Source organism: Poecilia mexicana, unplaced genomic scaffold, assembly GCF_051168715.1.
Source record: "Poecilia mexicana isolate PSO_F unplaced genomic scaffold, ASM5116871v1 scaffold_19, whole genome shotgun sequence".
Lineage (NCBI taxonomy): Eukaryota > Metazoa > Chordata > Actinopteri > Cyprinodontiformes > Poeciliidae > Poecilia > Poecilia mexicana.
The window spans coordinates 8692993-8715692 of NW_028263388.1; the positions used below are offsets into that span (position 1 = coordinate 8692993).

Consider the following 22700-nt stretch of genomic DNA (forward strand, 5'->3'; position numbering starts at 1 on the left):
GTGTCTCTTCTCGAAGTTACGTTTTGTTTTCAGAACAGCTTTTTGTAGATTTGTTGTGCCGCCTACATGGCTGGTGCTAAACTTGTAAATGTGATTTCTAATGGCTTTCTTTCAACACCTGCTTTCTTCTTGCCAGTTTTCCATTCAGGTTAGATTTCTGGAGTGTTTCTATCGTTGTCTTATTTAAAGCCTCACTTTTCAGATTTTTATTTGTAGAAAAGCTTAGACGCTACGTGTTTTTTTAATTTGTTCTTTGAATCTTTACGCCCTTCTTTAAGTTGCCCAAGCACATAAAACATCAGTACAAAATGTGAATACTTTCAGACTTCTAAAGAAATCTCAACTGAATGAGTAGCATTTCTACGTACGTCTCTGAGTTTGGGATGATTCACTTATCAGTCACGGTTTTGCATGCATCTCCTCTAAATTTAGATGTTACATCACTTTGACTCAGTCCCTCCACCTGACCATGAGCGGAGCACCAGCTGGGCCTGCAGGCACAGGGAAGACTGAGACGACCAAAGATTTGGGACGGGCCCTCGGCGTCATGGTGTACGTGTTCAACTGCTCTGAGCAGATGGACTACAAGGTGAGCAAACACAAGCCATGGATTTGCATTTCTTGTGCACGTGCATTCACAGGAGCACCTGCTATGCATGTTGATTTGCTTCCTGGCTATTGTCAGCGAAATGCTATGCATTTGTGATTAAAGTTATCGTTTGACCTTCACACCCTTTTTCTAAATCCTTTATTACAGTTTAGTTGCTGCCTTCTTAGGAGGTATCATGAATTGCACCATGCTATGATTTCTTTGCAAAAAGCTTCATGTATGCCCAGCCTTCTCTGGCTTTTATTACATCTTTAATGTGTTTTATTGCACACCCACCACAGATTGAATGGCTAGGGAAGACGGATATGCTCCGACCTCCCTCAGAGGGGGGGGATCGTAGCAGTGCAGAGGCACATACCACCCCGAGCTGCACATTGTACAGCAGGTTGTCGGTGGAGAGAAGTGCTAATGTACTCCAGGAAGACCACACGAGAAGCTGGACTCAGAGCCTCACACTGTTTGTTGTTTTTAGTTATGCACAGACACACAGCAGTTAGATTAGTCCTACAGTCGACTCCGGTTTGCATCACAAGCTAAGCTTTGCTCTGTAATCAAAGACAACAGTCGGCTGCATGCTCCTTCTAAGTCCAGCTGCTCTCTGAAGGATTGTTCACTTGGTCTCATGTTGAAATCAGAGGCAAGAGAAAATGTGAGTGGTAGACATTTTTAGTTATCGTTTTTGCTTTCAGTGTCTGGTTTTATTATTGTGAGGTGTTTTTATATGGATCAGCCTTCCTTTCACGCTGCTGTGTGGATGGTTTGCTACACATCCTTGGTTGAATTATAAATGTTTCTCTGTCCACCTCACCACAGGTCTTATCAGTCAAAGGTCTGGCCAAAAGTGTTTTGGAGTCTCCAAGCTGAGTGAAATTACCCAATTTATCTCCAGGGCTGCTATGAAAACAAGCAAGCAAAAATAAACTACAGATTTTAAGAAAATACCCCTAGGTTAGCACAAGACAAATATAGCACATGAAATATATTCCTACTTCTTCGACTAGTGGACAAACAGAATTACTAAAACCAGGTCAAGAGTAAAGTTTTGGACTAACTTAAAGCAATTTAAAGAAATGTGCATTTCTGAAACTTAACAATAATATTTCTTTCAGTCTCATTTACTATTCCACCAAGATCAAAACAGACTGCTCACAAAGATTTTTTTTTTCCTTCAGCCTTTTCCCCAAAGTCTTATATGCCTTATGAGTCTGCGAATGGCTCACTCGCTTACTCGACATGTCCATCTTACTCGTGTCTCTGTCTGTCCACCAGTCCTGTGGGAACATCTACAAAGGCCTGGCTCAGACGGGGGCATGGGGCTGCTTTGACGAGTTTAACAGGATCTCTGTGGAGGTGCTGTCTGTTGTAGCAGTACAGGTAAGAACAACACTACCTCGTTTCACCTTGGGTTACTTTTACATGAGGTAAAAATATGGCACGTGCAGCACATTTAAAGTAATTTAAAAATATACTGACAAAGTGTAGTAACTTTGAAGGAGCTGCAGAGAGCCACAGCTCAGGTGGGAGAACATGTTAGCAAGTCTTTTAGTTAAACATGGAAGACTTTGCTGTGGTCAAAACAGATCAACGTTTTTAATTTGGTCAGCATAAAAAGGCCTGCTACTTCTGGAATTAACTGACTCCTCAAATCACCCTGAACACCCCATTCCTAAACAATGGGACAATCCAGAAAGAAAACCTTTTAGAGGCTGTGTTAGACCTCAAGCTCGTGTCAAGGTTCGCCTTCCAACCAAATAACCTTAAACATGCAGCCATATTTATGTGTTACAGTGGCCAGTTGAAGTCCAGATCTAATCTGTTACATAACTTAAAACTGATTCACAGACGGTAAAATGAATGATTAGAAATCTAAGTCTTTAGATGTGCAAAACTGTGAGATAAATGCCCACTTATCTTCATACTTTTTAAAAGGAGCTTTTATAAAGTATTTACTTGGCTGGTTGGAAGGGCTGAATATAAGTGTAAACTACATTGTGCAGATTTTTATTTGTGAAATTATATAAAATTCTTCTTTACTTTTAGTCTAACAATCAAGCACCGCTTTGCACCATTTTTTTTTTTTTTTTTTTAATAAAGATCCAATAAAAACATTGATGTTTGTGGCTGCAATGGGGCAAGAAGCTGAAACAAGAGTTAGGACTTTTACCAGACACTGTATTCCTTCAACATCAGCAATTGGAGCAAAATTCCTTCAAAGCAATCAGGGCTTAATGGTAAAATACACAAACTAACAGCTGTACTCGATAACCAAATTAAGCAAGAACAATTTACATAGTGCAATACAACTAATATTACAAGGGCTTCATTAAATGAAGCACAGAATGCTGCTGCATACTTGCAAAATAAAGACTCTCAGGCAGAGTGCTGGATTTTCTGCATGACCTCTGGAGATTTTTGCAATCGGCCACCTTTTGTGTTTTTCAGCAGAAGTTAGCTTCTTCGTTATCTTCCAATGCATCGACCAGATCGCCCCTGTGGCTTCATGAGGTTCTCTGGGGTTTTCAAATCAAGCATGCAGTTGCCTTCGACGCTATCTGTAAATATGTGCAGCACCGTCACAGCAAACAATGTACAGTTGATAATGTTGATTGCGATCATAATAGCGCAGATAATGGAGATGGCTTCCTAAAGCATTGCTATTCACCGCCAGACCCAACAGTCACTTCTTTGCCCTTCTCTCCGTCTCTCTTAAGCAGAGATGAAAGTCAAGCAGTCTTTCTCCGTAAACTGGGGAAGTCCACAGTACTTAGAGAATTTTAAAGTGCCAGAAGAATGAATAGGTGTTGCAGGGTACAATAAATAATAAATCACGTTGGCTTAGACGTGGAAGAGCAGACCTTGAGAACAGAGGAGCATCAAATTCGCGCTGTGACAGCTGGCGGCCCGTTCCGGCACTCAGCCTTCCTCGGTGGAGCCAACGCAGAGTCATTTCTCCTCGGCGAGCACACACCTCATCCATCGCTTGAAAATGGGGGGCAGTGAATATTGCACGGGGCCAAACGCCGCTGCTGCTCGGGACGTCTGGAACAGGTGGTGGGGCCGCTTCGACGTCAGACCAACACAGGCAAACAGAAGGCAGCCAGACATGACTTCATGAAGATAAATTGGAGAGGTTCTGCCTCTTTTAGCAATCTACACAAACCTGGACTGCTGATTGTGACTTACACAAATCTTACATACGACTAGGTCATAACACCTAGTTGGTGGGATATATTAGGCAGCAAGAAAACTTTTGCTGTCAAAGGAAAATAGGCGAGTCTTATAAAAGATACACTATAATGGCTGGGTGACTGAATCAGAGCCTCTCCTAACTGCAGCTCTATTGGGACGTCGTTACCTCCCATGGCTTGGTCTAGGGGACATAAGAGACCAACATAAATCTAGACAGTGAATGAGGAGTCAGGGTGGCATTTAAGGTGTTTATTTCCCGCCAAGTTTTTAAATTCTTTTCTGTACTGACCGATCGAAAGCTTCGGGGAGAACTCAAGCCAACATAATAAAACAAAACAACCCTGAAAGAAAAATAAAGAAACTTGCCTAACTCCAATAAAAAAAAATACAATCCTACAAATGTAACCTACCTAACAAGCACATAAATAGGAGAAAACTAAGGCTAAACAAAAAGGCAACTCTCCTGTACAAAAGCAGTCCGACCAAAGTTACATCATTCAGTTCAAGAACAAAGAGGCAATGAAGCCTGTACAACGACAGGGGTGTATGGCAGTCAAATGGCCAAGAGGCCCTGAAGTCCAGCTTCACAGCCATTAAATAGTTCTCAAGTGATTGATTGGATTGAGACCCAGGAAGATGCGCCGGAGCCTAGGAGAAGACACAAGGCAATACTTTAATGAAAAAGCAGGAGTCAGTATGTTAAATAAGAAGTTGAAAGTAAGAACAGAGGTACATCACCAACGTGGTAATCAATGCTCATAGGGAGCAAAGTCTGGTTAAAGTGATCAGAGCCAACAGATGAACGACTCTACCCTAAATTCCTGAAGATGTTAATGCTGCTTCAATAAGCAACATATTCAACACAGCACAGTTTTTTTTTTCGTAATAGTGCAGATAATAAGTGTCAGAACTGAACTATGAAGCTGTTGAGGTAGGTAGTCTTGTCTGATGAATCACTCTCACATCTAGTGTCTCTCACATCTGGAACTGACCGTTCCAGGATGCACTATGGGAAGAAGGCAAGCCTATGATCTGAGAAATATTCTGGTGGGAAACCTTGGTGCTGCTGCCATTCACCTGAATGTTGTTCAGCAGTGTAGTGTGCCCTGCCGCGAGTACAATTAGAAATCTGAGCTGCTGACCTCTCTTGCAAATTACCCTGATCACAATCCAGCTGACAATCTGTAAGATGTGCCGTAGAAACCACTTCAATCCATGGAGGTCCTACTTAGCACCTTGCAGGACTTAAATAAAATCCTGCCATACTCTTGATGCCAAATTTATCGCTGTGCCTTCAGAGGTCTTTTGAGACTCTAAGTGACTTAAACAAATCAGTCAAAGATGTTCTTAAGTTTACAAAAGAGGACCAAACACTATCAGACAGACAGGCATAATGTCATTTCTGCTCAGTGTACATTTGATAAGTTAAATCAGGGAGCAAACCCCACAAGATCAAACATTTTCAGTTTGTTTTCTTAAACTTCTTGCAAGCGTATTTGGGATTTTAAAAAAATCTTTCACCTCTGTTGAGTTTATGTCCTGTCATTTGACATAAACTCACAAACGTTTTGCTTGTGTGTGTGTGTGTGTGTGTGTGTGTGTGTGTGTGTGTGTGTGTGTGTGTGTGTATGCACGTGTGCCACAGCTGCCCTGTTTGTTTTTTGCATCCCCCTCCCTCCCTTTCTCTGTTGTGTTGGTATGACTGAACGATCTGTAGTCGACTACTCATCCATGAAGAGATGTTCCTTCTCTTTCCAGCTGTCAACTCGCTATGCTCTTTAACCACTCGCATGTTAAATTCATAAGCAGGGATTCACAGTTTTAGGCGCGGACATAGAGAAAGTTCAGCCTGATGACTCATTTAGTCATGATTTAGATTTAGACTGGATGGATGAGCCTCTGGAGCTCATCCATCCAGAAAGCCCTGCTTGATAGGACGTTCATATTTGTGATAAAATAGTGAACATTCATATACATAAAAAATAAGGTCGTGCAGCATAATGATTGGACGTGCTGTAACAGACTGACTGTGGGACATGCTAATATTAATGCGATGCTAATAAGTGGGAACTGAGAGCAGTTTTTACTGTATTAATTAATATCTTATTTCAATCAACGTGTGAGTTGCTTCCATAATGAATCATCAGCGTCAGACGGGTTGCTCCATAAATTGAATTCACTGCAAATGTTCCCAGCAGGTCCTAACATGAACTTCCCAGTGTTTTGTGCACCAGTTTTGGTTCCTGTTCTCTCCTTCTACACATCAGACTGGAGATGTTGGCTAAGATGACTGAGGGTTTGGTGTTAAAGATGGCTAGCTTATCTGACGTGGATATGCAGCACTTTACAAAAGTAATCACACAAAATGCGAGCGTTTGGATACTTTTGTAAGTCACTGCACATCTAAAACGGAGATGTGCAGTTTTATTTTTAGTAACAGATTTAGAGACACATGTCATTCCATGCACATTGGTTAGAAAAACTAAGAAAGTTGATGACAAAGGATTCCAGAAGTATCTGGAATATTTCTTATAAAGTACCTTGCAAGTTCCCCACAATTACCTTGAAAGTAACTTTTAGGTGTAAAAATACATTACTGTTATTTTATAACCTGTAGTAGGAGTGTCTGGTCTACAAGGCCGCCTTCTGCTCAACCATCCTTTTCGAACCCATTCCATTTAAAAATGTATCCCTCTTTCATTAAAACCATCACTGTTTGCAGACTATCTGGTATGTCTCTCTAGCACAATGTGTTTGCATTAAATGTGATAACTGAGCTTATGATGTGTTTTACTCTGAAAAGTACCCTGCTACAACTCCTTAAGCATGTACAGGTGTCCATACAACAAAACTGTGGTGGGACATGAACCAGAGAAAGGGCAGATCTGCTTCTGCCCCCTTCAGAGCCTGAGGTCCCTTAATGAAATGTTGTGTGATAAATGTTGCAAACATTTCATCACACTGTGGTGGCAAGTGGTGATCTTTTACCTCTTGCCACCACTGCTGTGTTTTGGGGCTTTTGCCTCATGGATAGAAGTGCCAAATGACTGGACAAGGTGCTAAAATAAGCCAGTTTGGTTCTCAGCAAGAGACTCGACTCTCTGTAAACTGTAACAGGGACACATTGAGTAAGCTGGAAGTTTATTCTTGACAGGCCACTGACTAGACCAGGTGACAGCACTGCCAGGGCGCTCCGTTTAGTTTTGAGAGTAGCTAAAGATGCGTTTTATTCCAAGAGAAGTAGGACTATCCCCCGGTACTGTGAAGAAGTACTCACCCTCTGTGTTAAGTTTAAGATGGCTCAGATTGTCAAATAATTGAAAATTGCAAACACATAACTGGTTCAATAATACAATAAGCAATTTTCAAATTATGGTGACATTTATTCAGAGTAAATAGCGTGAAAATAAATATGTGAAATATAATTGCTTGCCTTGACCAATCATGAGTCAACCATGATTAAGCAAATACTCAGATTAATGCCAGATCTGTAGAATCCTGAAATTGCTTGAATAGAATCAAATATGTGAACATGCAGTTGGCTGATAAATCTAAACAAGTGATGTTTGTCACCGACATTTATCAGTCTGGAAAGGGTTACAAGGCAGCACACACATAGTATGTCTTTCTATCTTTGTATTGACTTTGTATTGACTTCTCTTCTTTTTGTCATTAGTTGCTGTAGACTAACCCTGATACTTATCCTAAACCTAACTATTACCAGTGCATGCCTAAACCTAACCTAAACTTGATTCATTCTTTAGTCCTAAATTTCATCCATAAATCAAAAACAGCACTTTCTTTTTGACGAGGAAGGCCCAACAAAGACTCTTCTTCCTCGGCGAACTGTAAAGGGCTGGGCTCCCTTCTCAAGCAGTTCTATAGAGCTGTGATTGAGCACATCCTCTGCCTCAGTATGACTGTCGTCTGGCACAGTCCAGGACAAAAAGGACATGGTCAGGGTGGTGGCCAGTGGATCGTGGGGAGTCAGTTACCGAACCTTGACCTACTACATACTGGCAGAGGCCAAAGGAAGGCCAGTTGTGTTGCCACTGACCCCATCCATCCAGGACATAAACTGTTTGTACCTCTACTGTCTGGGAAACGGTACAGATATGAAAAGACAATAACAGTTTGGCAAAGGAAAAGCTTTTTCTCAAGAACTGTGAAATCAATCTGTCCACCTTCCATCCTGCCCCCCTTCATACATACTCACACCCATTTGCTGCACCCCAAGGACTGATTATGACCACTTATTTATCCATTTATCACTGCGAGTACTGCTCCAATTTGGTTATGTTGTAGAAACATGACGACAAATAAAAATCTTATGTTTTATGTCTTCTCATGAGCCTGAGATTTGGACCTCATAAGGAGAAGTCAGCTCCCAGAACGTAGTATTTGTTGGGGAAAAACGATTCTTACAACGTATCAAATACAAGGACATAAACTTAAAAGGAACGACAATCTCCAGTTAGACCATCATGCACTGAATTGGACTGCGGGAAGAAATCTGAGCACTTGAAAACAAGCCACACAGGGACAGTTTAAAGTTTACATGCAAACTGTACACAGAAACAACCTCAGCTTAGATTTGAGTTTCTATTGTAAGACAGCAGCACAGGTTCATCCTTTTACACCTTCATTTTGTTGATGGGTTTCCACCCCACAATAAATGTGACTGATATTATAGACAGAGTTGTTTAGTGATGAAAAAAATGGCATGTTTTGTTTTTTTACCCTTTGCGTCGGCTGTGCATGCAGGTTAAAAGCATCCAAGATGCCATCCGTTATAACAAGCAACGATTTAACTTCATGGGAGAGGAGGTGAATCTTTGTCCTTCAGTGGGGATCTTCATCACAATGAATCCTGGTTACGCCGGTAGAACGGAGCTTCCAGAGAACCTCAAGGCTCTTTTCAGGTAAGTCTAAACCTGGACTTAGGATCCTAAATCCTGGACTTAGGATTGGTCTAAACCAATCCTAAGTCCACCCATTCCCTATGGGTAACATCCATAAGATCAGATTGTTTATCCTACCTGGTTACTGATGCTTCCTGGTTACTGAAGCCGTTAATGCAATTCTGGATAGTTTGAATAGTGAAATAGGAGCTGAAAGACCAAAACTTAAAGCGAAGTGCCTTTTTTTGTGTCTGTCCACAGACCTTGTGCTATGGTGGTTCCAGACTTTGAGCTCATCTGCGAGATCATGTTGATGGCTGAAGGCTTTGTGAATGCCCGGATCCTCGCCAGAAAGTTCATCACCCTCTACACTCTGTGCAAAGAGCTGTTGTCCAAGCAGGTAGTTCCTTCTGCCCTCAGTGTTTGGCTTGAAGACATCAGAACCTCTTAACATTGTTACTGCATGTACAATTTAATTTAAGTGAATAAATATCTTCTTCAGTAATTCTTAGATTTTTTTCAGGCTGCCCCACAGAAAAAGTATGAATATTTACATATTAAAAATTATACTTTTGTGCAAAATCCTGAAATTTTTAATTAGAAAGTTATCTGCAGCTTTATATATTTCACCATTTTGTACAGTACAATCTTTGGAAATTCAACATTAGAAATAGGATTTTGTTAATCTTGCCTAAGCAAAGGCAAGATTATGTATTCATGTACATATTTAATGTACGTTATTCAGGTAAAACGTACATTTACTCATAAACTTAGCTATTCTTCAGAAATGGGACACTAAAATACTTGCCTTTTTGAGCGGGAGAAACAAGATGATTTACAGAAGGCCAGAAGTGGCTTTCAAGTAAATGTTTCCTGTTAATTAGAATACAGTTTTCTACCCTTTATGCTTTTTAAATAGCCACACTGGGAGGTTAACAAGCTGCTATTACCTAGGTAATAAGCGGGGCTAGCTAGCTGCAGTCAGCTAATTAACAGACATGCAGCTCATAGCTTGTCAACTCCACATTACCGTGATGAAAGGTGAGCGGTCGGTGCTGCTTCGGTTTGCACACCACGTCGTTGTGTGTTTTTGATTTCTTTTCTCCCAATAAAACCTTTCCAAAAAATTGAATTTGTCTTGTAAACTAGAAAAACAAGCTCTCTAGCGTTCTAAAAGTTGACTGGGGGAGAGTGAAAGTTGTGTTATACTATGGCCACTTTCTCTCTCAATAAAACTATTTTTGAATGTAGGAACAGAATAAGGCATAAGTTTTAACACCTTGGTGTATCCTGATACCACTCCCCACCTTGTACCTCCATCTCATCCATACATCTTCCTCTACTTACACCATTCCCCTGACCTTTCCTGCAGGACCACTACGACTGGGGCCTCCGAGCCATCAAGTCAGTGTTGGTGGTGGCTGGCTCTCTGAAAAGGGGAGACCCAGCACGAGCTGAGGACCAAGTTCTCATGCGAGCTCTGAGAGATTTCAACATCCCAAAGATCGTGACTGAGGACATGCCCGTTTTCTTGGGGCTGATCGGAGACCTTTTTCCTTCCCTGGAAGTCCCCAGGAAGACAGACCTGGACTTTGAAAAGCATGTGAAGCAATCCATTCTGGACCTGAAGCTGCAGCCTGATGACAGCTTCGTTCTCAAGGTACACAGTTGAAACGGCCATGATGGTGTATGCTGCTGTTGCTTCCATTTTAATTACACCTAAAAGAAAATGTTGGTCTTTGGGAAGTTTGACACTAAATCATATGTGAAGGTAAATGTAATTAGACGCTGTCCGAGATGTACAAACATGGTTCCCAAATGTAAGTTTCATCTTTAACAATTTGACAGATATTACACTTGCAGTGCTTTCATTTAGATTTATCCTGGTTCTCTCCAAAAGCTATTTTCCTCATGTCATAATGTTCCACTGAGAAATACACATTAGTGTCAAACAAGACTGCAGCATCGGGATGAATTGGGCAAATATTGCCGAAAGCCGGTTGTTAGCTGCAACGAGAGTTCAGGTGCCGGAGCTGACGACCTAATTCCAGTCATTATGTCACACACACACACACACACACGCACACACACACACACACACACACACACACAATGGAAGGAGCTATGTGTCAGAAACAAGACTGCACCGGACCAAGGGAAATAAGTGCAATCTGCCGCAGGTCAAATAGACACGGGAATCACATAATAACACTCTATCAATGGAGGCTGCCGCTGCACCACGCCACTTAACCCTGACTCTGAGAGATGGCACAGAAATAAACAAAGAGCAGAGAGACAGAGAGAGAATGGCAGAGTGGTCAATAACAAGCTTCCACCCTCAGAGCTTGAACTTTTCCTGTCTTTGTTTGGATGCCCAACCTTTTGATTTCAGTCTAAGCAGGAGAGACGCAGTGTCTTTAGCATTAGCCTGGGCTAGCATAAGGCCTCCCCAGATCAAAGCGTTAATCAGGCCAGGCCTTTGAGAGTGCCGAGCCGCCTGCGTTCCAGTTGAATGGACGGAGAGGAGGAACCGGGTCGATGGCATTGATCATGTAGAGCCATCTGTGTGTTTGAGAGAAAGTGGGGAAAGAAACCATCCTGTCTTTCATTTTCTCGCCTGCAGTCATTGTTCCTCTCCCTGTGGTGTCACCGAAAATGCTAGATTGAATGAACTCCAGTCACTGGGGTGAAAGAAAGGAGACGGACTAACAAATCTCGGATGGATTGATGGATTGCATTTTGGCTAACATAGACCATTTTAATAAAGTACAGAATACTGTCCACCATCCAACCAAACTTGTTTAATTTGGAGCCTTGTTATCAACACCTGTTAGACAGGAAACAAAATCTTTGTGATTCTTCTCAGACTAAATATTGGCTACATACAGACTTAATTGTATATTATGTAGCATTTAGTATTCAGTAGTTATCAGGAACACAGCTGAGTGTGTGCATCATGTATAGATCTCAGTCTTTGTGGTGGATGATTGTTTTCGTGACCAAGATATTCTGGCATCATCTTCTGTTCCAAATTGTCTCCCAGCTGTTGGAAGTTTCAGGATTTCAGGCAAACAGGTTTAATGTGTTTGGTTGTCTTTACTGCATTATATTTGCTCTACAAATAGAAAAGACTGGCATGTATCACTGTTGCACAATTAAATTCATGAAGTCAAAGATGCATCTTTTTAAAGGAGAGAGGAAAGACTTTAGTGGAACTGTAAAACGCTGATGATGCCCATTACATCCACAAAGCACTCTCTGGCTGGTGACCTTCAGCTACTGTTTTGACAGTCACTCACAATGCCAACTTGCTGGACTATACGTGCCAGCTGCTGCCATATCAATCATTTACATACCTATTATTTCTCTCCATGTGCACAAAACAACATCCATATTTAACAATTCTTCCCGAGGATTGGCCTGTTTTTTTTTGTTTTGTTTTTTTTTTGTTCTTTTTGGCAGCCGGGTGACTTGTACGGTTTTTTAATGAGTCTTTCTTGTAAATTTGGAACTTTGAATTGTAAAATGTTGTGTTTTGGTTTGATAGGATATCTTTTCGTATGCAGTGTGTGCTGCTAATTATGGTAATCTACTTGTATCCGTGTGTATTATGTTAATATACCAGGCCTGATTCAGTCAGTGCCCTTTCAACGAGTGACTTTCCATGTCACTTCCAGATACAGACATGAATGACACATTAATTACACAGTAATGTGAGTTTTGACATTTGATGTTTTTAGAAGTCCCCCTGCTGTCATTTAGTCTGCTTCATGTTCAGAGGAAGAAGGCGCTCGGCTGTACCTCGCTGCCGGATTTGCAGTGAGGCACACGCTGCTTAATTGTGAGATTAAGCAGCATGAACACCATGCTCTTAATAAAATGCTGGATTATTGTTGAAAATGATTGCTTGGTAATAGGCATTCATTGTAATCTCTCTCTCTCTCTCTGTGTGTGTCTGTGTGTTAAGGTGGTGCAGCTCGAGGAACTGCTGGCCGTCCGCCACTCTGTGTTTGTGGTCGGGAGCGCGGGCACCGGGAAGAGTCAGGTGATGAGATCGCTCCAGCGGACCTATCAGAACACGAAGCGTCGGCCCGTGTGGGCAGACCTCAACCCCAAGGCCGTGACCAATGACGAGCTCTTCGGAATCATCAACCCGGCAACCAGAGAGTGGAAAGACGGTGATTACCACGTCCTTCAGAAAGAGGATTTGATTAGCGCTAAGTGTTTAATGACGTGCCTCGAATACCCTGAATGTGAACTCATCTTCTCGCAGGGCTCTTCTCCAGCGTAATGCGTGAACTGGCCAACATTAGTCACAGTGGGCCTAAGTGGATTGTTCTGGATGGAGACATTGATCCAATGTGGATTGAGTCACTCAACACGGTTATGGATGACAACAAGGTGTGAGGAAATTATGTGTCTTTAAAAAGGCTGAATTTTCTGTTTTGTGTTGACTCAAAATGAGTCATCACCTGCAGAAATTAGAGTTGAGTCAACAGACAGCTGCTTGTTCTGAGCGGATCTAACAATAGACAGAACTTTACACCGTGATTACACGCTGTGTGACAGAACCTCTTCTCTGTCTGTTAGGTGCTGACTCTGGCCAGTAATGAGCGCATCCCTCTGAACCCCACCATGAGGCTGGTGTTTGAGATTAGCCACCTTCGCACTGCGACTCCTGCTACTGTATCCAGGGCAGGTACGGCAGCTTGTGAATGCCTTTCCATGTTTGCTTCTCTCCACCTTTTCCAGTTAAATTTCTTATTGAATCCAAAAACTTAATGAGCTGAAAATACTGTGCCTTGCAAAAGTTTTATAACCTTCAAACTTTTTCACATTACCATTCAATATAACCAAATCTAGGTGTACTTCTTAAATATTTCAGGGCACTATGGGACTTAATTTAAGAAATGGGAATATAGTTTATAGAAAGCCTGCTCTACCACCGTACCACACTGGAACCAAATTTAAGTGTATTTTGTGAAGTGTTTGTAAAGTAGAAGAAAAAGAACACATGCTTTAACCCTTTCATGCATAAATTATGATCCTTTGTGTCAGAATTATCTTCCAATTTCTTTTTCTTAAGGCATAAAAAAAGGTAGGAAAAAAATTGTAAAACAATATATTTTTTTTTAGGTGATCAATTGTAATTTTCTCCAAATACAAATTTGTTATTTGAAAAATTAATCAGTAGTAGTATTCTTTATCTGATGTCACAATATTATTTTTACCTGCAAAAGTCGTCAACAGTAGAAGGAGGGACTGGGTCGGTTGGTGTGGTTTTTTTGTCCGTCGGCCATATTGGATTTAGCAAAAATCATTTCTTGCATTTGCAGCTGATGGCCAGTAGTTGATGGTGTATTTTATGATGCATTAGGGTCCACTTCAGTGGTCTGTGTGCATTTATAACACAAAAATCCACAAGAAGCACAAAAAATGGCTTTAAGAAAGCTGTCCACTGTAGTGACCACTATACATGAAAGGGTTAAGTTTCTTTTTTCAATCAAGACCTTAAAAAGGGGGCAATGCTTTTATATTTAGCAATTCTAACTCATCAAATATGCTTAGAATCCATTTTATTATTAATTCTGAATACTTTCTCTGCCTTTTCTGTAGAAAAGCATCCCCACAGTATGATCCCACCACTACCATATTTCAAGCTTAACATTTTTTTTGTTTAACAGCATTAAATTTGAGCACAGATGGACTATATGTACTCATTATATGACTTCTCAAGGTAGTAGATTGGACTAGATTTTATTGAGGGCTGTTGATGTAAAGCTACCTTTGATTTTCTATTTGGGGGGAAAAAATCCATTTCACAATTATCCACCAATTATATAAAATCACCCTCAGAGACTTTGAATGTTGTGGTTATCTGAAATCTGAAAACTAATGATACTTTTGCAAGGCGCTATATATTTATCCATACATTTTAATCACAACATGTGGCACTACTTGCCCACTCCTCCACCCAGGCATTCTGTACATAAATCCAGCAGACCTTGGGTGGAGCCCACAGGTGTCCAGCTGGATCGACAAGAGGGAAGTCCAATCCGAGAAGGCAAACCTGACCATCTTATTCGACAAGTATCTCCCATCTTGCCTGGAGGTCCTCAAATCAAGGTACCGTGGTTTTCCTGAAGCGATGGGAAGTGCTCACTGTCATGTTGACACATTTGTTTCCTGTGTGACACTGAAAACGGAGGAGGGGTGTGTGAAGTGGGCATCTGGGATGGGGGGAGCAAACGGGGAGTGACTCAGAAAGAACTGGATGTGATTCCACGTTCTGTACGAGGACCATTTGCATCCGCTGACACCCTCATCTTCGTTGCTGCCGGAGCAAACAACAGGAAGTAGGGGAGGGATGAATGCATTGTACTCACAAAGATTTCTAAATATGCACCACAGCTCATAAATTTGTCATCTGGTGTTTCGGAAGTACATGATTAAAATTCTTGGGTTCTCAGAGCTTTTGTTCATTTTGTGAATTCTGTAAAAAAATAGACACAGTTCTAGGCAAAAGTTTCCATAATCTTAAGTTTGGTGTGTGACTGTCATAATTTGGGCTGGTGGTATATCTAAGGTGAAAGAATGTTTTCTTTTTTTTTAACAAGTACTTAATGCAGAGGTTTATGAAGTCTTAATTTTACAAACAAGATGCAGTTTAAACATATATTCACCTTAGCCTTTTGTTTGGTATTTGCTTAAGTCTCTAATATACGTTTTAACTTGACAAGGCCAATGCCTATGTGCCTTTGGATTGCAGCTGAATAAATTTTATTTCTTTGAAAGCTCTTATTGGGTTAATTCGTTCTCAGAAGAATAGCAAAGTCCAAGAAATTCTGTGACAATCTAAGAAAGAGAAGTGTGGACTTCAACAAATTGAGTCTTTTGGAGCTGTCTGAAGACATGGAGATCATCATTTTAAAAAATGTTACCAAAGTTTTTCTTTCACACTCTGGTATTTCTTTTACCACCCATGTCACATTCTGCTGTAAATTTCTTTTCTTTTACCATTGACTGAGAGATTGTCGACATGGAAGAAAGGCAGAGCTTCAAAATCAACACCTTCAAACTCAACCAAATGTTTCGGCTACCCTCATGGACAAGCTAAACTCCTTCTACAGTCATTTTTAATGGGCAGACGAGAGAAATTTTCAGCTATTTTGCCACAGTCACAAGAAGCATATTGCCACCTTCCTCAAATAATGGCCTTTAAGCAAAAAAACCCCAAAACAAAACACTTTTGGACTTTATTTTAGGAGGGCTACAATATTTAGGATTCAAGGTGAGGCTCCTTGGCCCTCGAACACTAACTACTGTTCAGCACGGTGGCAGTAGCTTCATGTCCAACAGTTGACTTGATTCATTTCAAGTTTAACTGAAAATGATTGCTGAATGTTGGACTTTTTTTTTAAAGGTACTTTATAACTTGACTTGTATTGTGTTGTGATTTTAACCAAATTAACACACAGTGACTTTAAAACCCAAGAATATTTGAGACGATTAACTTATTTATCAAGGAACTTTAAAAAGTGTATGGTTGGATTGCAACTTTCCTAATGGACTTGGAAATAAATATTAGTTTGGGTGTATGTTATTAAATTCAGCGCAGTTTGTTGTACTGTCACTTTACCTTAGAAAGAATCAAACTAAAGGGCTTCCAAATTAACTAGATAGTAACTAATCTTGTAAGAAGGTCATGTTTAATTTACCTTTTCGTTTTCCCCTGTTTGCCAGAGGGTCACAGCAAGAGTTTTGACTTGATGTGTCTGTTTTTGGTCAGGTTCAAAAAGATCATCCCCATCCCTGAGCAGAGCCTTGTCCAGATGCTGTGCTACCTGCTGGAGTGTCTGCTGACTCCAGAAAACACACCACCAGACTCTTCCAAAGACATTTATGAGCTCTACTTCGTCTTTGCTGCGATCTGGGCCTTTGGGGGAGCGTTGTTCCAGGACCAGGTACTGCTAAGACCTCTTGGCATGTGAGATGCTTCCTAAGTGGAAAAAACAAAGAAAAAACCAGAGCTGCTGAAGGGTTTTTCCTTTCTTTCTTTTTGTTACCCATCACAACTCAAAATAGTTTCTTGGAATATTGTGTAAGGATCTTTGGCTTTTATGGAACTCAACATTGTCTCCATTTATGAAAAGTCATTTGAATGTTATTTTCTTTTGAAGGAATAATAGTTTTTCCATAAAGGCAGAGATCTCCATCTGAAAATGAAATGGACTGCGTTCCTGCTCAGAAACACCCAGGCTGGCTGAATTTAAATCAGCAGGAGAGCCATGGCAAGCAGTTGCTTAGCAATCCAGTTAGTTCGGTACAGTAAGTGTGTCCATCTAAGTTATGGGATAAAACTGCTTTCCCCTCGGTACAAATGTACTCCACTTTATTTTCCCATCACAGATGCATTTAAATGCTAAGTGGTTTTATTGACTGGAGAGGCAGTGGTGAATGGAGGAGACAGGTATCAAGGGTTGGGAAGAAAGAGAGGAAGGCAGGGAAGTGCCAGCCAGCAGGTGATGAGACTTCTTCACCGGCCGAATCACATGGATGGATAGATGGGTCTGCCATCTCTCATTTTCTACCCTTCAGCTGCTGCAACTCCATTTATGCATTGGGGCCATTTATTCGTCCTTTGGTTTGTGTTCACACCAGTGTAAATCAAATGCACGGATCCATAGCTGCTGTATGGAGGAGAAAAAGCAGAGAGGAAGTCATTTTACAATATTGACCGCGTTGCCTACCCTCTGTGTCTCTCTGTGTGAGTGCAGCTGGTCGACTACAGAGTGGAGTTCAGCAAGTGGTGGGTTGCTGAGTTCAAAACCATCAAGTTCCCATCGCAGGGCACCGTGTTCGATTACTACATCGACCCGGAGAGCAAAAAATTTGAACCATGGTCCAAGATGGTCACCAAGTTTGAGATGGATCCAGATGTACCTCTTCAGGTAAATCTTAAACCAGGTAGCTCTGTGCCTAGACTCTGGATGTATGTACTTTTTTTTTTCTTTCTCCCAGACTGTATGGATAATTCTTACTAAGTGTGTTGCTTATCACAAGGTCCCATGTAGTCGGCGGAGAGGAGACCACCGAATGTCCCTCATAACTTTTATTTCTTCCAGAGGCAGTGAATAATACATTTTCCACTTTTTCCTCATCTTGTATACTCATGGGTGCTATATGCTACCAAAACAATAAGTGGTAAAAGAACCACTAATAACAGTTCCTGGCAAAAAGTTTTCAAATTAATTGAGGTTTTCTACATTTTGTCAAATTGCAACCACAAACTCCAGGGCATTTTACATGATAGACCAGCATGAAGTAGTACATAATGGTGAAGTGAAAAGAAAAGTAAATTTAATGTATTGTTTATCGCTATACACATGTACAATGACATTAAAAACAGTTTTAAAAAATTAAAAGTATAATATTAATGTCCCATTACTATGATATTCCTAAATAAATCCAGTGCAACACATTTTTTATAACTGTTTAGCAACTATGGCTCAACTGTGAGTAACTTCATCTCCAACTTCAAGTGTCAAAGGTTTATTAGTGAACAAATATGATATAAATTATAGATGGGGTCAGGGAAAATGCTATAGAGAAGTTTGAAGCTTGGTTAAGGGATTAATAATAACACTGACAATCTGGTCATGAAAATACGGTAATCCTGGAAGAAAACCCTTTTAAATCTGCAACAAACAACAACAACCCCAAACGTATAAAACAAACTGCTCAACGCAGGTTCATGACTCAGTGAATATAAATCTGACTTTGTCACAAGATTTGAAAATTGCTTTTTGGACATTATCAATCCACTGCACCAAGATTGGGTTGTTTCACAAAGAAGAAATGTGGACATACCTCAATATCGCTTTACCATCATCATAATCAAGTTTATTTTTATAGCATATTTCAGCAACTGTCTTGTTTCAGCATTGTTGCAGTTTTTTGGACGTTTGTTCCAGATCTAGAGGAGCATAAAATCTGAAGCCTGCTTCTTCATATTGCATGTGCATCACGAACAAAAATGTTTTTCTTTGTTTATTCACACCCATATATAAAGTTTCACAATGTTAACTAGATTTTTAGGCTTTTGAATTCCTCCTGTCTGCAGGCATGTCTGGTTCCCACCACTGAGACGGTTCGAGTGCGTTACTTCATGGACCGCCTCCTGGAGCACTCCAGGCCGGTCATGGTGGTTGGGAACGCCGGCACTGGGAAGTCTGTCCTAATCGGGGATAAACTCGAATCATTGGATGCTGAGAAATACATGGTCAGAAACGTCCCGTTTAACTATTACACCACGTCCGCCATGCTGCAAGGTAGGTGTAAGTGGGTCTGTTTTGCTTCCAGTTAGTTGTACAGTTGAAAGGGTAACAAACTGAATTATTTAAAATTAGGTCAAACCAACATCTAGATGCTTTCCAAAAGCTTTTACCTCAACTGGATTGGACTTTTGTGTTCTATGCTTAAAAGTATCATGCCATACTCCTGATAATGGCTCGAAAAAGCATGATAGAGGTGCAGCTTGCTAAGGAACTAATATCTGAATATTACCAGAGGTGGAAAGTGTATATTTGAGACTGTGGAGATTAGAGAAAAGCCACAATCAATTCAAACTTTTGTAGTATGTATGTAATCATTTCACACTGGATTAATGGTTAAACTAAATACTTATGAGATAAAAAAAAAAACAAAAAAAACAAAAACAAAACATTATTCATGTCCCTGATGAGTTTATGTAAATCTCTGACTGGATTTGTTTGCTGTGATGGTTGATCTGGAAATATGCTAAATTGAAAATCAGTCAGGAAACGGAGCTTAACATGGCATGAAGAAGACTAACAAATGCAAACAACGAGCCGATAATGAACAAATGCAACAAAACAGCCTATGAACTGACGGGGGTAATCAGAGGGGGAACAGTGTGCAGATAACAAAAGCAGGAGGGCAAGTAACTGGGGCTGAACAAGGAAAAACAATATCAGTAAAACATTCAAAGCGAAGAAGATACAAATAACGGGAAGTAAATAATAGCAAAATAAAAGAAACGAAATGCAGAAACGGACCAAAACCAGGGATAATCCAACAGCAAGCAACACTCATCAATCAGCCATTATTTATTGATCCTGTTGCATCATATGTTTTTCAAAAGCAGTTAAAAGTGTTGCGTTGATTTTGAAGCAGGTTAGCTGTGACTGAAATTCCCTTTTTAATGCCTTAGTTACCATTTAATGTTCAGAGAAGTGCTCAGATGTGTTGCTATCAATACCAGAACATCTAGAACTGCATCTGGTCTGGTTTTGGTTGAAAAGCTACAGTTTAAAACAGTTTTTCTTTTTGTTTTTTTTTTTTTAATCACTTGATCTTCTCTACATATATTATTATTTATCTGAAGTGTGCACTGTTTAATGCGTGTGAATCATGTTTGAGAAGCCATAAAAGGTAAAGCCAAAAGACAAAAAAAGAGAAGGGCATTCTGTAAAGTCTTGATCTCCCACGCAGCTGTGCTGGAAAAGCCCCTAGAGAAAAAAGCAGGGCGCAACTACGGCCCTCCTGGCAGCAGAAGACTGATCTACTTCATAGATGACATGAATATGCCTGAGGTAGATGCATATGGCACGGTGCAACCTCACACACTCATCCGCCAACACATGGACTACAAGCATTGGTAAGACCAAGTCATTTGCAATTCATCACACGCATAGGCAAGCTCAAGTACACACTAATGTTTGAAAAAGAGATATTTAACCTGGTAAATGTCACGGTAAACAGAAAGTACACCTTCTGTTAATTGTTGGGCCTTGTGCATCAGTAAACAGAAATTACATGTGGTATTAATCAGATTTTATAATTGTTTAAGTCTGACCTGAAGTGTAAATAAATGCATAACAAATTCTGGTAACTCTTCATTTGAAGGTGTGTGCATAAGACTGACATAATACTGTCATAAACGTAACGTAACGCGTGTTGTGAACATGAAGGAGTCTTCATGAATGTTTGACTGTTGTCATAAAGTGTCGTTTGGTAAATAATGACACTTTTAATACAAAATTGCACTAAAAGTTGCATTAAAAGTCCACTAAATGTGTCAGCTTTGCATTAAAAGTGTCATTATTTGCCAAATGACATTTCAGGACAACAGTCAAACATTCATGAAGACTCCTACATGTTCATAACACATTTATATAATGTTTATGACAGTGTCATGCACACCCCTTCAAATATAGTGTTGTCCATTTTATTAGTAATAATTTTAAAACATAGGGAAGGACAATTAAATCTGTTTTTGATGCACTGGAACCATCACAGCTGACCCTATTATGTCAGTCTCATTCACACCCCTTCAAATAAAGTGTCACCCAAATTCCACCTTTATTCTACACAACAGTTCAAGTCATGCGGTTATAAAAAATACCCCCCAAATCAGCACCTTTCATTACCAGTTTGACATTATTTTATAATAATAATTATTATTATTATTATTGAAATCAACTAATATGAAACATTTGTGAAGAATTTTTCTGTTTTAACAAAATGTTAATGTAATGCAAAGGCGTTTTATATTAGAGGAAAATGATTTTCTTTTATTTCTAGCAGCTAGATAGCTTTATAGTATTTGTAAATTACCCCCCTCTTTCAGTATTCAGAGCTCCCTGCATCAGTATGCATATTCTGCAACTTTTATGAGTATCAGAAGTTATACGTGAAAGCTGGCCTGTGTGATTCCCTGTAAAAAGGATTTTGTTGCTCATCTCTCTGACACAGTGAGGCCATTCTGAACATGGTTCCACTGCGTCAGACACTGGCTGACTGGATTAGACACGGTCAGCCCATTAGAGATATGCTTGGAGGACTTCAGGTATGAAATTGAGAGGGAAGGAGGTTGCTTCCAAGACACGCCAGCTTAAGCGGGAGCCGAGGCGTCCGTATCAGGAAGAAGCACAGGGAGAGAAGTCTGTGTGTGAGCTCTGGCTGATGTTGGTGTTTATTTGCCTGCAAAGCAGTTGAATAATGATTTTTTTTTCTTTCTCTTTTCTCCCTCTGTGTGTTCTGCAGGTATGACCGTCATAAACTGCTTTTGAAAGAAATACACAACGTTCAATACGTTTCCTGCATGAACCCCACGGCTGGCAGCTTCACCATTAATCCCAGGCTGCAGGTAAACTAACACATCCAGGATATTTTCCCAGAGCATGGCGTACCACTGGTTACACAATGAACTGGCTGGGGGAGACATTTGCTCCTTTTCTGCTTCCACATGCATCATGGTAGACATGGCAAAACTGTAAGTAGCTCAGAGAAAAATTATGACATTATAAATTGTAGAAGAATTAATATTATTATTCATTTTTGTGAATTCAGTAAAAGCATGTACAAGGATACATGTACATGCTAAAACTATGTTTTTGCGACTCCTAATGAGCATCACTGCAGACTTGATGAGAAATCCTCCATTTTACAGGTTCATAGATCATGTTCAGAAAAAGAGGAATCATCCTCTGGGAACAGTTGAATGAAAATGGTATACACAGGCTTGATTGACAGCGCTAAGCCCTTCCTCCTGACTCTTGTTGTTTTTTCTTACTGGGAGCTGTCTGTTTTTTGTAAGACGAAATTATCACACATTATTTGTCTTATGTTTTAATGTAAGGACATAGACAATTTTAACAAACATGTAAAAAAACATATTTTCATATAAGCTGCAGCTTTAGGGACCAATTTTTACAGCTTGAGTGTGCTAGAAAAAAAATAGGAGGAAAATCACTCCAAATATTTAGTGTTCATATTATTTGCTTTTGAGATGTCATTTATTTTGAGCATAACTTAAAAATTTTGAAGTTTTTAAATAAATGTTAATGCCACCAAACAAAAGATTTGTTGTTGGCCTTGCCTGTGTGTACAGTAAGAGGTATGAGACTGGATATTTTAACGAGAGGAATTTGTTGTAGACATGAAGAAACGGTAGGAGACATTAAGAGGGGAATGTG

At 40.2% G+C, this 22700-nt stretch overlaps 1 protein-coding gene across 1 annotated transcript in view; it reads left to right on the top strand.

Annotated features, from left to right (window-relative positions):
• dnah9 (dynein, axonemal, heavy chain 9) overlaps positions 1-22700 on the top strand; it is a 166605-nt gene that overhangs the window by 46083 nt on the left and 97822 nt on the right. The window contains exons 33-46 of the mRNA XM_088000949.1: positions 433-589; positions 1880-1984; positions 8564-8721; positions 8962-9100; positions 10073-10360; positions 12668-12878; positions 12974-13101; positions 13291-13399; positions 14679-14826; positions 16490-16664; positions 17478-17651; positions 18824-19031; positions 20215-20380; positions 21769-21871. Coding sequence (XP_087857075.1) covers positions 433-589; positions 1880-1984; positions 8564-8721; positions 8962-9100; positions 10073-10360; positions 12668-12878; positions 12974-13101; positions 13291-13399; positions 14679-14826; positions 16490-16664; positions 17478-17651; positions 18824-19031; positions 20215-20380; positions 21769-21871 — 2269 coding nt within the window. The remainder of the gene's footprint in view (positions 1-432; positions 590-1879; positions 1985-8563; positions 8722-8961; positions 9101-10072; positions 10361-12667; positions 12879-12973; positions 13102-13290; positions 13400-14678; positions 14827-16489; positions 16665-17477; positions 17652-18823; positions 19032-20214; positions 20381-21768; positions 21872-22700) is intronic.